The following is a 14,578-nucleotide window of genomic DNA, read 5'->3' on the forward strand; positions in this document are numbered from 1 at the left end:
GGTATATCAAGGATGATGATTTAGGGGAAGCTATATTTCTTTATTTACATTTGTTCAGGGGATGTGAGTGACACTGATAATGCTGCATTTATTGTCCAACTCTAAATCCCCTAACAGTTGTATGGTTTGATCATTCCATAGGATATTAATAGTCACATTATAACATTTTTGGGTGTTTTAACCAAAAGGTCAGTAAGAGATTTTGCCTTAACTTATGTTTGATCCAACTTTGAGTACAGCACGTTAAAATTCTTCCACAAGCTAAGAAACACAGGACAAAATATTCTTTTTTTTTTAATCACTCATCACCTTTCTCTCAAATGTTGTAAACGTTATGTGCTCCAGCAAGCATTTGAAGGGAACCTTGTAATTCCATATGATGAATGAGAATTGGCTGTAGGAGTTAATCTACCATTAGGAAGACTTGCCTTTGCATGTTTAGGCTGTAAATATTTTGTGTGGCAAACAACACTCCCTCTTAGCTGCATGACTGTGCAGCAGTCCAGAAGTTCTCAAATAGGCCAAACACAAGTTTGGCCTTTAAGTTTTTTTTCAGGCTCCTTCCTCTTGTGAGGGTTGGATGTAATGTGGCACCAGTCATTTGTACAGTAAGCTGTCCCTGCTGGCTCCTGATAGCTCAGGTTTGCACATTAATTGATGTTGCTTGCCCAAAAAATCTTGGTCATGCTCTTGGTCAAACTCTTGGCCCCTTTAAGTTACTGTGGTAACAAACTTAAAGCATCTGTGATTCGGCGGGCACAACAAAAGAAGATTGGATGGCACATTGGTGGCAAGTCGCAAACTGATAACAGCATAGTGAAGGAAACCAGGTATCTGAGACCAGAGTGAACAGGAGAATTAACTGTATATCCCTTTAAACAATCAGAATGAAGGATTGTGAATTTAACACAGCTAGGATTGAAAAGGAAATTAAGGTTAAAGTGGGTGTACTTGATGAAAGATCGAGAACATAAAGAGAAATAAAGATACAAAAAGAAAGATTAGATTATGAGAGAGAGAAGTGAAAAATAAAATGTTTTTTAAATCATTTTAATTTTAAAATATATATTCTTGAAATCTCCAACAATTAAAGCCTGAAGGAATGAGGTTCTGCATTTGTAATTGTTAATTTTCAGTGCCAGAGAGGTTATTTGGCAATAATTTATAATTAAGATGTGGATAAAAGGGCAAATAGACTGAAAAGATTGGATTTATCTTCCTGTGGCGAGTTTAATTCATATTTACCATGCAAATGCAGCAATTTCGTGAAGTTCAATGCCTTTCAATGGTGAACTAGGCAGCAAGATGACATTTTCACGAAGCTAACAGCAGAGTGGCGCCTCTCAGACAGCAACTTTTGGATTTCCATATTTTCCATGTGTCCTTGCATGAAGCTGCTGTAGCATTTGTACATAAATAACTGTTAGTGTCATGAACCTCACCAAATTATGATCCCAGATGTGTAAAAACACCACAAAATTTGCTTTTCTTTTTCCTGGGTTCTCATGCATACTCCCCTGTGTTTTATCCACAAGCACAGTGGGTCCAGAGATTATTATCAATATGTATACATATTGTCATGAATATCTACTTTGTAATTTATATGTTTTAGAGTATAACTTTTAGTTTTAGCAATTAAAGTTTTAACTGTAGAAAATGGGGTTATCTGGTTGAGTAACTGGTAAAAGCAACCCTGAAGTAAGTGCAATTCAAACAAACTTGGGAGTCTATTACACTTAAAAAAAGGTTGGGGTCATGTTGATTTAAGAGGTTAACAGCTAGAAAAGTAAGATCATAAATTAGCAGGTGGGCTTCCTTAGCTAAAGAATTGGAGACATGAAATTTGCAGTTATTCCATTATTCATGTGGTCTCCCAGAAGTAAGGAAAGTTTTGAAATGAAAAGATAGTTGATTTGCATTTCTACCTGGGAACAGGTCACATGTCACATCATCATGGAGATGGGTGGACCTTAGTGAAATTCTTTGTTTTTGAGTTTATCTCTTTGAATTCAGTTAGGGCATAGCCAGCAGGTAAGAATGTCTTCGAGATAGTTTCTTCGAGCAGCATGTTCTGGAACCAATTCGAGAGCAGGTTATATTAGATTTGGTATTGTATAATGTGACAGGTTTAATTAATGACGTCAGAGTAAAGGCACCCCAAGGTAGCAGCGACCACAAAATTATTGAATTTTACATCAAGTTTGAAAGGGAGAAGAGTGGGTCTAAGACTAGTATCTTAAACTTAAATAAGGGCAACTATGTGGGGATGAAAGCCAAGCTACCTGAAGTGAACTGGGAAACTAGGCTAGAGGATAAATCAATAGAGAAGCAGTGGCAAACATTTAAGGGGATATTTCAGAATATTCAGAATAAGTACATTTCAATTATAAAGAAAAAATCTAAGGGGAGGACCCAATATCTGTGGTTAACTAAAGAAGTCAAGGAAATCATCAAACTTAAGCAAAAAGCATACAGCTCTGCAAAGATGAGTGGCAGGACAGGTGATTGGACAGAATATAAAGAATGACAGAAAATGTCTAAAAGGTTAACCAGGAGAAAGAAGTTAGAGTATGAGAGGAAGCTAGCTAGAAATGTAAAAATGGATAGCAGGAGTTTCTACAGGTATTTAAAAAGGGCAAGAGTAAGTGAAGTGAGTGTTGGTCTTCCAGAGAGTGACAGTGAAGTTGTTCACTTTGGCAGGAAGAACAAAAAAGCAGAGTATTACTTAAAAGGAGAACAATTGCATAACTTTGAGGTGCAGAAGGATCTAGGCGTTCTAGTACATGAGTCACAAAAAGTTAGTAAGCAGGTACAGCAAGTAATTAAGAAGGCTAATGGAATGCTATCCTTTATTACGAGAGGGATTGAGCATAAAAGTAAGGGTGTTATGCTTCAGTTATACAGGGCATTGGTGAGATGGCACCTCAAATACTGTGTGCAGTTTTGGTCTCCTTATTTAAGGAAGGATGCAAATGAATTGGAGGTGGTTCAAAGGAGGTTTACTAGATTGATACCTGGAATGAGTGGGTTGTCTTGTGAGGAAAGATTGGACAGACTGGCTTGTTTCCACTGGAGTTTAGAAGAGTGAGGGGTGATTTTATTGAAATATACAAGATCCTGAACATCCTTGACAAGGTGGATGTCAAAAGGATGTTTCCTCTTGTGGATGAGTCCAGAACTAGGGGGCACTGTTTTAAAATTAGGGGTTGTCCTTTTGGGACAGACATGAGAAATTTTTTTCTCTGAGTGTTGTGCGACCTTGGAACTCTCTGCCTGCGAAGGTGGTGGAAGCAGGATCATTGAATATTTTTAAGGCTGAGGTAGATAGATTCTTGTAAGGCAAGTGAATCAAGGTGTTATCGGGGTTAGATGGCAATGTGGAAATCGAAACACAAAAATGATCTTATTGAATGGCGGAGCAGGCTTGAGGGTCTGAAAGGTCTACTCCTGTTCCTATTTCTTGTTTTCTTATGACTGGTTAATGTTTGAAAAAGCAGCTAAAAGCAACTAAAAGCAAACTGTCCCACTGCAGCCGTTGCAGCGAGACAGCCAAAAGTCCATTGATTTTGGCGGGACCAGAACATCCCGCCGGCAGTGGGGGGGGCTGGAAAATCCTGTCCTGTTTCATCTTTGGGTCTTATGTAAGCTAGTAGCTCCTTGGAAGTTGGGGGATAAAGCCAGATTTACACCTGAAAGAGAGTAAATGCTTGATCCATCAGCCTGTGATTGGGAACTGGTATTCAGTATGATACTAAGTTGGACAGGGGAAAAAATAACTGGAAGATTTGTTTAGCTGGAAGCTAAAGGAAGAAATCTATGGTATCCTCTCAATAAAAAGCAGTTAGCTTTTTGCAGTTGGATTTCTGGAATCAGCTGGGCTGCAGTTTAAAACTATAGCAAAGGACTGTTGGAAACCAATGGTGTTTTCTGCTGTTTTAAGCCACTGCGCAGGAGTCCCAGGGAGGCTCATGCTTGAGCTGTGAATTCCAGAGTCATGTGCTTGGCTAAAAAATTGGAGGGTGGTTTATCCAAAAGCTAATGAAAGGACCCCCATGAAATCTTGTACCTTGGCGAATTGTTGGAACACTGAAGAGAAATGAGTGTGAACTCTGGAAAGCAATGATATACCTTTTATATTGGTCCCAGGAAACGTGAATGAACCTTTAAGATTTTGCAAAATAAGTGAATTCTTGGGGGGAAGTAGAACTGAGTTTATAGCAATAAGTCTTTATAAGCCATAGTGTTAAGGTGCTTATTGCATTTAATTCTTTTTGATATACATTAATAACACATTGTGGTGTAGTTCTGTCGGTTAATTGATGGATATTTGGATTTCTTCTTTAAACATTAAGGCTCCCTAACTGGATCATAATAATACTTTCAGCTTTATTGATTTGATTTCTATTTTCCCAGGTGATTTCCAGTTTGCGATTGCGTCAGATGATAATTCCGAGTTTTGGCTCAGTTCTGATGAAAGTCCTGCAAACGCCAGACTGCTGATGCATGTAGGCAAGGTACAGAATGTTAGTTGAGTCTCACTTATCTTTCTGACAACCATTCGGGGCTTTTCATAGCTGCTGCATTGAAATGTCATTGGGGGATCCGGCTGATTTTTTTTTTATTGATGGGCACTGTCTGCGTGTCTTCCTCTGAGCATGAAGTCGGCATAGAAATCAAAAGATAAAATCAGACCTCAGCACCAGAATGCCTTCGTATTGAAGTCAATGCAGTATCCTATAAAGCAAGTAATATTCCTTTTAAAACATTTGACAAATTATATTTATCTCAAGAGAAAACTCCTGTAATGTATTAATGTACCTTTTTAACCTTATATTATAATTGTAAAACCATTAATTTCAGTTGTCTTTATTGAACACTGACAGTTGTGTATATTTAGCTGACCTAGGTAAGGCAGCAGTTGGGAGAATGTATTGCCTCAGAGCTTTCAGTCTGAGGGGGAGAGATTTCAGCCAATGCTGTTATTTCTGATTGCTGCCCTCATGGAAAATGCATGGGATTTATTTTGACATCTGAACACTTGAGTGCCAACCTGGGTACTTTTCAGATCATAGGATCCTGACTTCTATATTTAAAAGGAGCTGATTTTCTGAAATAGACGGGTGCTTTGGATACCTGGCAGTAGGCCCTTTCAAAATGGAACCTGCCATTTTGTTGGTGTTTTGAAACTATTACCACCCAGAAAAAGGCAGTGAATATCAATTCTGTTGTGTTGATATCAGGTTGAGGACAGGAACAGGTTTTACTTGAATTCTCACAACAGTCGATTCATCTGTTACCACTTACTGCTTCACATGAATGGCCACCCCAGGGCTTTTTTAATTTGTTCGGGGACATGAATGTCACTGGCAAGACCAGCATTTGTTGCCCATCCTGAATTGCCCTTGAGAAGGTGCTGGTGAGCTGCCTTCTTAAACCATTGCAGTTCATGAGGTGTAGGTACATCCACAGTACTGTTAGGAAGGGAGTTCCAGATAATTGTCATTGAAGGAATGGCATTTTAGTTCCAAGTCAGGATGGTTTGTGGCTCGGAGGGAAACTTGCAGGTTGCTGCCCTTGTTCTGCTAGATGGTAGAGAGCACAGGTTTGGAAGGTGCTGTCGAAGGAAGCTTGACGAGTTGCTACAGTGCATCTTTTAGATGGTATACACTGCTGCCACTCTGCACTGGTAATGGAGGAAGTGAGTGTTTAAGGTGATGGATGGGGTGGCAATCAAATGGACTGCTTTGTCCTGGATGGTGTTGAGTTTCTTTAAGTGTTGTTGGAGCTGCACTCCAGGCAAGTGGAAAGTGTTCTGTCACACTTCTGACTTGAGCCTTGTAGATGGACATGCTTTGGAGAGTCATGAGGTGAGTTACTTGCCACAGAATTCCCAGCCTCTGACCTGATTTTCTAGCCACAGTATTTATATGGCTGGCCCAGTTCAGTTTCTGGTCAATGTTAACTTCCAGGATATTTTGTTGGTGGAAGTTTCAGTGATGGAATGCCATTGAACATGAAGGGGACATTATTAGATTCTTATTGGAGTGGTCATTGTCTGGCATTTATGACACAAATGTTACTTGCCATTGAGTGGCACAAATGTTATTTGCCACTAATCATCCCAAGCTTAAATGTTGTCCAGATCTTGCTGCATGGGAGCACAGGCTGCTTCAGTATTTGAGGAGTTACAAATGGTACTGAACACTGTATAATCATCAGCGAACATCTCCACTTCTGACCTCATTATAGAGTGAATGTGATTGCTGGAACGGCTGAAGATGATTGGGTCTAGGACACGATCCTGACTCCTCCTTTGATGTCCTGGGTCTGAGCTGATTGGTCTCCAGCAGCCTTCCTTTGATCTAGGTATGACCCCAGCTAGTGGAGAGTTGTCCCTCAATTAGCAATGAATTCAATTTTGTTAGGGTCCCTTGATACTATACTCAGTAACATTTTGCCTTGATGTAAAGGGCAGTCACTCTCACCTCATTTCTGGAATTCAGCTATTTTGTCCTTGTTTGGACGAAGGCTGTAATGAGGTTTGGATTTAAGAAGCCAAAATTAAGCATCAGGAAGCATGTTATTGCTGAGTAAGTCCCACTTGATAGCACTGTCAACAAATTACATTGCTTTGTGTTGTATGTTGGTTGGTCTGGCTGAGGAATGATTGCTGAGACATTGGTATGTCTAAACAATAACTGGTTTATTGGAAATAACTGAACTATATACAGATATACATGACCAGGTGTTACTCTGTTGAAGCTAGGATCTTTCTCCCTTCTGTCTCCTTGTCATGTGTTCTCTTGCATCATCATTATGGGAGGTGTCATTTACACAGTCCCACACATTTACTCCTACAACCTTAGCACTACACTTTTCTGATGATCGAGAGTAGACTGATGGGGATCAGGTGGATTGGATTTGTCCTGCTGGCAGGACATTCTTGGGGAAATTTTTACCTTGTCAGGTACATGTCGGTGTTGTAACTATAGTGGAATAGCTTGGTCAAGGGTGCGGCTAATTCTGGAGTCTTCAGTACCACAGCCAGGATGTTGTCAGCCTTTGCTTTATCCAGTGCCTTCAACCATTTCTTGATGTCACATGGAGTAAATTGGCCAAAGACTGGCATCCAAGATGCTGAGGACCCCAGGAGGAGGCCAAGGTGGATCATCCACTCGGTACCTCTGGTTTAAGATGGTTGCAAAGGCTTCAGCCTTGTCTTCTGCATTGTCATGCTGGTCTCCACCATCATTGATCATGGGGATGTTCATAGGCTACTCTTCCCATTAGTTATTTACCATCTATGACTAGATGTGGCAAGACTGCAGAATTTTGACCTTATCCATTGGTTGTGGGATCACTTAGCTCTGTCTGTAGCAAGTTGCTTCTGTTGCTTAGCTTACATGCAGTCCTATGTTGTAGCTTCACCAGGTTGACACCTTATCTTCAGGTATGCCTGGTGTTGCTCCTGACATGCTCACCTACATTCCTCATTGAACGAGGATTGGTATCCTGGATTAATGGCCATGGTAGAGTGAGGGCATATGAAAAGGTAGTTACAAGTCAACCACATTGCTGTATGTCTTTCGTCACATGTCAACCAGACTGGGTAAAGACAGCAGATTTCCTTCCTTGAAGGACATTAGTGAACTAGGTGGGCTCTTATGACAATCTGGTCATTTCATGGTCACCAGTACTGAGACTAGCTTCTTATTCCAGATTTATTAATTAAATGAATATAGATTCTACCAAGGTGTCATGATGGGATTTATTTCTGCAGCATTAGTCTGGGCCTCTGGGTTACTCGTCCAGTAACATCACCACAATGCTACCATTCCCTGGGTTCTGGGTGCTGACAGGTGCCCATGGAATGCAAGCCCTCAACATGAGTTGCTTTCTTCAGGAAAGGAAGGGGAAAATAGGTGAAGCTATTAGAACAAAGCTATGTGTGATATTCTGTTTCTATTTCTTTTTCATTTCTTTTTTTGGTCAACTGCAATGGTTAAAATCAATTAGAACAACATCTAAAAGCACCTTTTTATTTACTTATCATCTCTACTCTATTTACTCATCTTCAGAGCTGGTCCAAGTCAGTAATTGTATTTAATTTAATTGTATTTAATCCATGATTGTATTTCAGCTGGGAACAGAGTGGGCTGCTCCAGGCGAGTTCACCAAGTTCAGATCTCAAGTCTCCAATCCAGTCCAGTAAGCACATTATTTCATTCATAATTCAGAATGACTACAGTAATAAAATCACAATAAACACTTATATTCAACGGTTAATTTCTGTTGGATTCCTAACATGAAATCATGGTTAATTGTATTTTATGACACATGCCATTGGATGTTTGAGGCAAACTCAAATAATTTAGGAAATTTACATATTTATATTTTTCTTGTTGGGTGTTAATGATTAGGCAGTTAAGTTAGAGATGTGATTACTGTTGGTACTGTGGCCATGAATGTCCCGTTTGACAGGGCTTGACAGGGTAAATGTTGAGAAGATGTTTCCATTAGTGGGGGAATCTCAAACTAGGGGACATAGCTACAGAATAAGGGGACACTCATTTAAAACTGAGATGCGAAGGAATTTCTTCTCCCAGAGCATAGTGAATGTCTGGAATTCTCTACCTCAGAGTGTTGTTGAGGCTAGGTCATTGAAAGTATTTAAAGAGGAGGTAGATAGATTTTTGAAATATCGGGGAGCTGAGGGCTATGAGGAGCTGGCACGAAAGGGGAGTTGAGGCCTGGGGCAGATCAGCCATTCTTATTGAATGGTGGAGCAGGCTTGAGGGGCCAAATGGCCTACCCCTGCTCCTATTTCTTATGTTCTTATTCATTGTTGCTAGTGGATGGGAGTGGGTTTACAGAGGCTATTAATGTTAGTTAAATGGGAATGTTCAGGAATGGAAGTATTTTCCTGTTAATAAAGAGATCATTTAAGTATGGACTTGATCAATGAAACTGCTGTCAGAACTGTGTTGATTCAACAGATGTATGAATAAAACAACAAAGAATTGAGTTATCTAATATAAATAAAGATATTTATGGGTGGACGTACATCATTTTCTTGGTGCAAAATCCTGAAGCTTTGGAGTAAATGATCTTATTTTTTCATTTACCTTTGTATATGTCTCACTCATTGACAGCAAATGATTTTAGTTTTCCACCAGCAGCACCTCAATGATGACTCTTTTTAGATTTTAAAACTGAGGTTGCAGAATGGCTGCCCGGTATGGAAACCAAAGGAAATGACAACATTTTGGTTTGGAGACAAAGCTTTTCCACCTACAATTTTCCACGTAGTATAACAGCAGGGAGTGAATTCTGTTCTGTGCCATTCCCTTGCTAGTGGTAGCTAAACAGTGCAGTCTAGTATATACCCCTCACAGCAATCTTCAGTCAATATGCACCACATTCATTCATCTTTTCATTTCTATCTGCCAGCCATCTAATCTTGTCTTGAAGTTTGAGTTATTTTGCATGTGGATGCAAGGCAGATCCACAATCATAGGTCGTAGAGTCATGGAATCTTACAACATACAGGAGGTGGCAATGCATTTCAAGTCTTAATAGCTCTTTCCATCTCACCTCTGGTTCCTTTGCAAGTCAATTTTAAAATGGCCTGGACTGCTGAGCTTCATATTTTGTTAATATACATTTTTGTTATATTTATTTTATTTATGGTCACATATTGACATTTAATATCATAGATTTACCTAAGACACTGAGAATCTGGGAAAGTCACTGTAATAAGGAAGGGGGATATAGCGAACTGAAATTAACTTCTGTCTCATGAAAGGTGAATTTTGCAAATAGAAGAATGTGTTATGATGTGGCAGGTGGTATTTGCCAGGCTGACCAAATCCCAGAGGGAAACTTGGCCAGGCTATCACAGTGATTTTGCAATTTGTATTTATTAAGAGAAGGTTTGTGCAATAAAGTTTTTAGAGATTTTAAAGATTGAGTTAAAACATTTATTAACAAAATAGAATAAAACTTAAACACACAAGACTACAGTTACACAATCACATTTAGTTTTATAACAGTTCTCACATGATTTCTACTTAACTAGACTCCCAACTACACACCCCTTTCAGGCAACAGTCCAAATAGATTCCTAATCTATAAACCATCCAGCAATATTATCACAAGCACCCATTGTTGCTATAAGGGAGGTATTTCACAGCTTCTCTCTCCCTCTCACTTGACAATAGAATGCCAAAGGCTTTTAACACAACCTTGGTTACTGGAACAGCAAACTTCTCCAGGGCGGCTAGAGGCATTTTCCCACAAGTCTGTTTCACACCGTGCTCTGACACGGCCACCTCATACAGCTTTCCATAATTCTTTAAATATATTTTCCCCCTTTTGATCAGTAAATTCCATTGTTTCAATCTTTCTTTGTGTAAGTTATTTTTCCCAAAATATAAAAATCTTTCATGTTGTCATTATGGCCAGCACTTTTGGTGGAAAAATAAACTTAATAACTTTGCCTTATTTACCTTGCCAGTTGTAAACATCTTATCATGTCCCTTTGAAAATCAAAAAAACCTCTCAGCTTATCTAAAAATGCAAATTCCATTCACACTATATATGCTGAGACTTCATCCTAGCTTACTATTTCAGATGCCTGTTTTACACCTAACCCCTATTTAGGATTCAAACCTTGCAGTCTGTCTGCACTTTAATTAAGCTAAACGCATACACAAACATAATACACACAGTCCCCATAAGCCTGCTTCAGTGTCCCACAGTAATATTAGGGGAAAAAAAAATTTCCTTTACAAATGACATGTGATCATGATATAAAGGCCCCAATCACTCGTAAGGGCTTGTGCAAACATGTTGTCAGTTCATTTATTGAGACTAGGCACATGTATACATTAATAGAAAGCTTGAAGACATCAGAGCTGCAGAGCTGTCCATGTGTGTTCTGCTCTGAGCAAAGGTGAAACTAAATTGGATCACATGACACATACTTCCTTTCTAGTGATGTCATGCTGCAATCCCTTAAAGGCATATTGGGATTTGAAAGACTGTAATAGCAAGAAATGAATTCTTTCTGTGCATCAGTAGAAAACATCTAATGTGGATTGGGAAAGTAATTGTAATAGGGAAGGGAAATACAGCAAACAGAAGTTAACTTTGCCTCTTGAAAGGTAAATTTTGCAAAGAGAAAACCATTGAGACCTAGAGGGATGGAATCTGATTTTGATGAAGGCCATATCTGTCAAGCAGTAAATAGATACATATTCCCTCATGGTAAAATAACAGCATAATAATGGTACTGTTAACCTGATGGAGAATGTATCTGTTCAAGAGTGGAGCTCCATGAGCCACTTCTTCTATCCACTGCGGCATCAGTGAGAGAATCCTTACATGGGAGCAGCTCTCATGATACTGAAATGGTTTGCAGAACTCTTCCTGTCCAAACAGCAACGTTAATAAGGCAGTTCCTTGTATTGTCATTGATGTGTGTACAGTCCCAACCAAATTGTAATGTCTTATCCTGTTACAGCACTTGGCCATCATAAACCAAATGAAATTCAAAACCTTTTGAGCAAAGATGGTTTGTTTGACTGCACAATCTGCTGTATAATGGGCCACATATTTGGAGCAAAGTTGTTCACTCAACGCTGGAGTTAGCCCAGAGATAAGATGCTGCTTTTTCAATGGCACTTTCAATCTGGGTTGAGTTTCAGGGACGTTTTTAATTCTCTAAATTATCTGCCCCAGGGGAAGCTGAATTTGCTGTACCACAGTCCTCTGTTGAACAGAATGAAAAATATGTAGCAAAGAATCTGTATGTATATTTCTTATAAAGTCTGATGCTGTTTCAGGGAAGTATGCTCTGGAGTAATATTCCACGTGGTTTAGCGGCAATCTTGCGCAGAGAGTTATATGTTTGTTGCTTTTTGTAACAAAATCTCTGCTTAAGGAACATCTAAATTTATGCTTTGCTCCCAAGATAATCAAAATTTGTTTAGCCATGATGAGTTGAAATCACGTTATTCCAGAATTTGCTCTTGGTAAAGCAGTAAGCCAGCTTTGTTAATAGGATCAGGTTCCAACCAAGAACACCTATTATGAAATCTTGTGTATTAGTGCCAGCTTCTTATAACATGCAAACTTCAGCGTGTGGCCTTTGTTATATGCAACTTGCACAGCACTTTCTAAGTTGTATATTTAATCAATTCATAACCTGGAGGCACATGGTATTCTCAGTTATACTGGTACAGAATTTGTTACAATTCCATCCAAACGGTTTCAAAAGGCTGAATTTTACATACCCCGGTAGGCATGTCCTCCCGAGGGAGGTGGGAGTTCCCATCCCACCATCTTCCCGCCCACCCCTGAGCTCACCCCCATAATACGGGGGGCAGGCGGGTGCCAAAATCAGCATTAAATGAATAATCAAGGGTCAATTAGGCTTGTTATCAAGCCAATTGACCCTGGTAATATGCTGTTCACGCCATAAAAGGTTTGGCATGGGCAGCCAGGCGGGAGTGGGAAGCCCAATTTTTTTTTCCCCTCAAATGCTTAAAGGGCGGGGAGGAAGGGGGGGGGTTCACCCTTCGGGGGCTGCCCTTTGCCAGTCATGGGGCGGCCACCCTTAGGTCAAACCCTTCCTTCCTTCCTTCCTACCTGCTCCCTCCCTTAAACCCACTGCCCCCCTAATGGATGGTGGAAAGGTTTTGTGGAGTCAGGAGGTAAATTACGTTCCACAGAACCTGGCTTCTGACCTGTTCTAGTAGCCATGGTATTTATATGGCTGGTACCGTTAAGTTTCTGGTCAATGTTGATGGTGAGGGAATTCAGAGATGATAATCCTGTTGAAGGTCAAGGGGAGACAGCTGGACTCTCTCTTGTTGAAGATGATCATTGCCTGGCACTTATGTAGCATGAACATTACTTTCCATTTATCACCCCAAACCTGAATGTTGTCCAGAATTGCTTCATTGTCTAAGGGGTTGCAAATGAAACAACACTGTGCACTGAACATCAGCAAACATCCCCACTTCTGGCCTTAAATTGGAGGAATGATCTTTGATGAAACAGCTGAGGACAGCTGGGCCAAGAACACTACCTTGAGGAACTCCTGCAGTGTTGTCTTAGAACTGAGGTGATTTGCCTTGACAATCATAGCCGTTTACCTTTTTGCTAGGTATGACTTTAACCAGTGGAGAGTTCTCCCCCATATTCCAATTGACTTCAATTTTACTAGGGCTACTTGAGGCCACACTAATGCTGCCTTGAAGCAATCACTCTCATCACACCTCACCTCTGGAAACCATATTTAAACCAAGGTATGGAGTCAAGTAGTCCTGGTGGCACACAAACTGAGTTTTAGTTTACAGGTTATTGGTAAGTGCTACTTGATAGCACTGTTGATGATACCTTACATCAATTTGGGTGATGATTGCGAACAGACTAAAGAGGTGATAATTGGCTAAATTGGATTTGACCTGTTTTTGTGCAAAGGGCATACATATGGCAATTTTCCACTTTGTCAGGTAGATGCCAGTGTTGTAGTCTATTGGAACAGCTTGGCTATGGATTTGTTAGCTCTGAAGCATTTTTTTTCAGCTCTACTGCTGAGATGCTGTCAGGGCCTATAGCCTTTGCTGCAATCAATATGGTCAGCTATTTTTTTGATAACATTTAGCATGGTGGTCCTGAGGGTGCCCTCATTGTGAAGATGGAACTTAAATGCATCTGCAATAGGTAGATTGGTGAGGATGAGGTCAGGTGGGTTTGTCCCTCATCTTGCCACTGGCTCAACCTGGCAGTTATGTCCTTCAGGATTCAGCCACCCTGATTAGTAGTGGTGCTGCTAGCCATTCTTGGTGATAGACATCAGAGTCCCCCACCCAAAGTACATTTTGTGTCCTAGCTGCCCCCAGTGCTTTTTCCAAATGGTGTTCAACATGGAAGAGTACTGATTCATCAGCTGAGGGAAGCTGTTATGTAGCAACCAGCTGAAGGTTTCCTTGTCCATGTTTGACCTGATGCCATGAGACTTTATGGGGTCTGGAGTCAAAATTGACGTTTTCCAGTGCCATATTTTCCAGAATGTATCCCCATTGGCCTTTTGTGGAGAGTCTGCCCTGCTGTTAGACAGGATATAACGAGGGATGGTGATGGAGGAATCTGGGATGTTGGCTGAAGTGTATGATTCTATGAGTGTGATTATTTCAGGCTGTTTCTTGATAAGTCTGTGGAACATCGAGTGGTTTATAGGCCATTTCAGAGGGCAATTGAGAGTCAACTACGTTGTCATCCTTACCTAGTCTGTTTTACAGCAGATTTCCTTCCCTAAAGGACATTAGTGAATCCGATGGATTTTTGGTTTCATGACCACCATTACTAAAACTAGCTTATTATTCCAGATTTACTTAATTTAACTGAAGTTAAATTCCTCAACTACCATGGCAGGATTTGGACTCATGTCTCCAGAGAATTATTCCAAACCTCTGGATCAGTAGCACAGTGACATAACCACTATGCAGCCGTATAATTCAGTTCACTCCTCATTTGCAACTTTCCACTGTCCTTGAGACTGTCTTTTGAC

At 40.2% G+C, this 14,578-nt stretch overlaps 1 protein-coding gene across 1 annotated transcript in view; it reads left to right on the forward strand.

The window, feature by feature from the left end:
• The window catches only part of LOC144684737 (N-acetyl-beta-glucosaminyl-glycoprotein 4-beta-N-acetylgalactosaminyltransferase 1-like), an 823,211-nt gene that overhangs the window by 513,193 nt on the left and 295,440 nt on the right, over window positions 1–14,578 (forward strand). The window contains exons 6-7 of the mRNA XM_078548907.1: window positions 4,414–4,514; window positions 8,141–8,208. Of these exons, the coding sequence (XP_078405033.1) occupies window positions 4,414–4,514; window positions 8,141–8,208 (169 nt within the window). The remainder of the gene's footprint in view (window positions 1–4,413; window positions 4,515–8,140; window positions 8,209–14,578) is intronic.

This window comes from Cetorhinus maximus, chromosome 9, assembly GCF_964194155.1.
Source record: "Cetorhinus maximus chromosome 9, sCetMax3.hap1.1, whole genome shotgun sequence".
Lineage (NCBI taxonomy): Eukaryota > Metazoa > Chordata > Chondrichthyes > Lamniformes > Cetorhinidae > Cetorhinus > Cetorhinus maximus.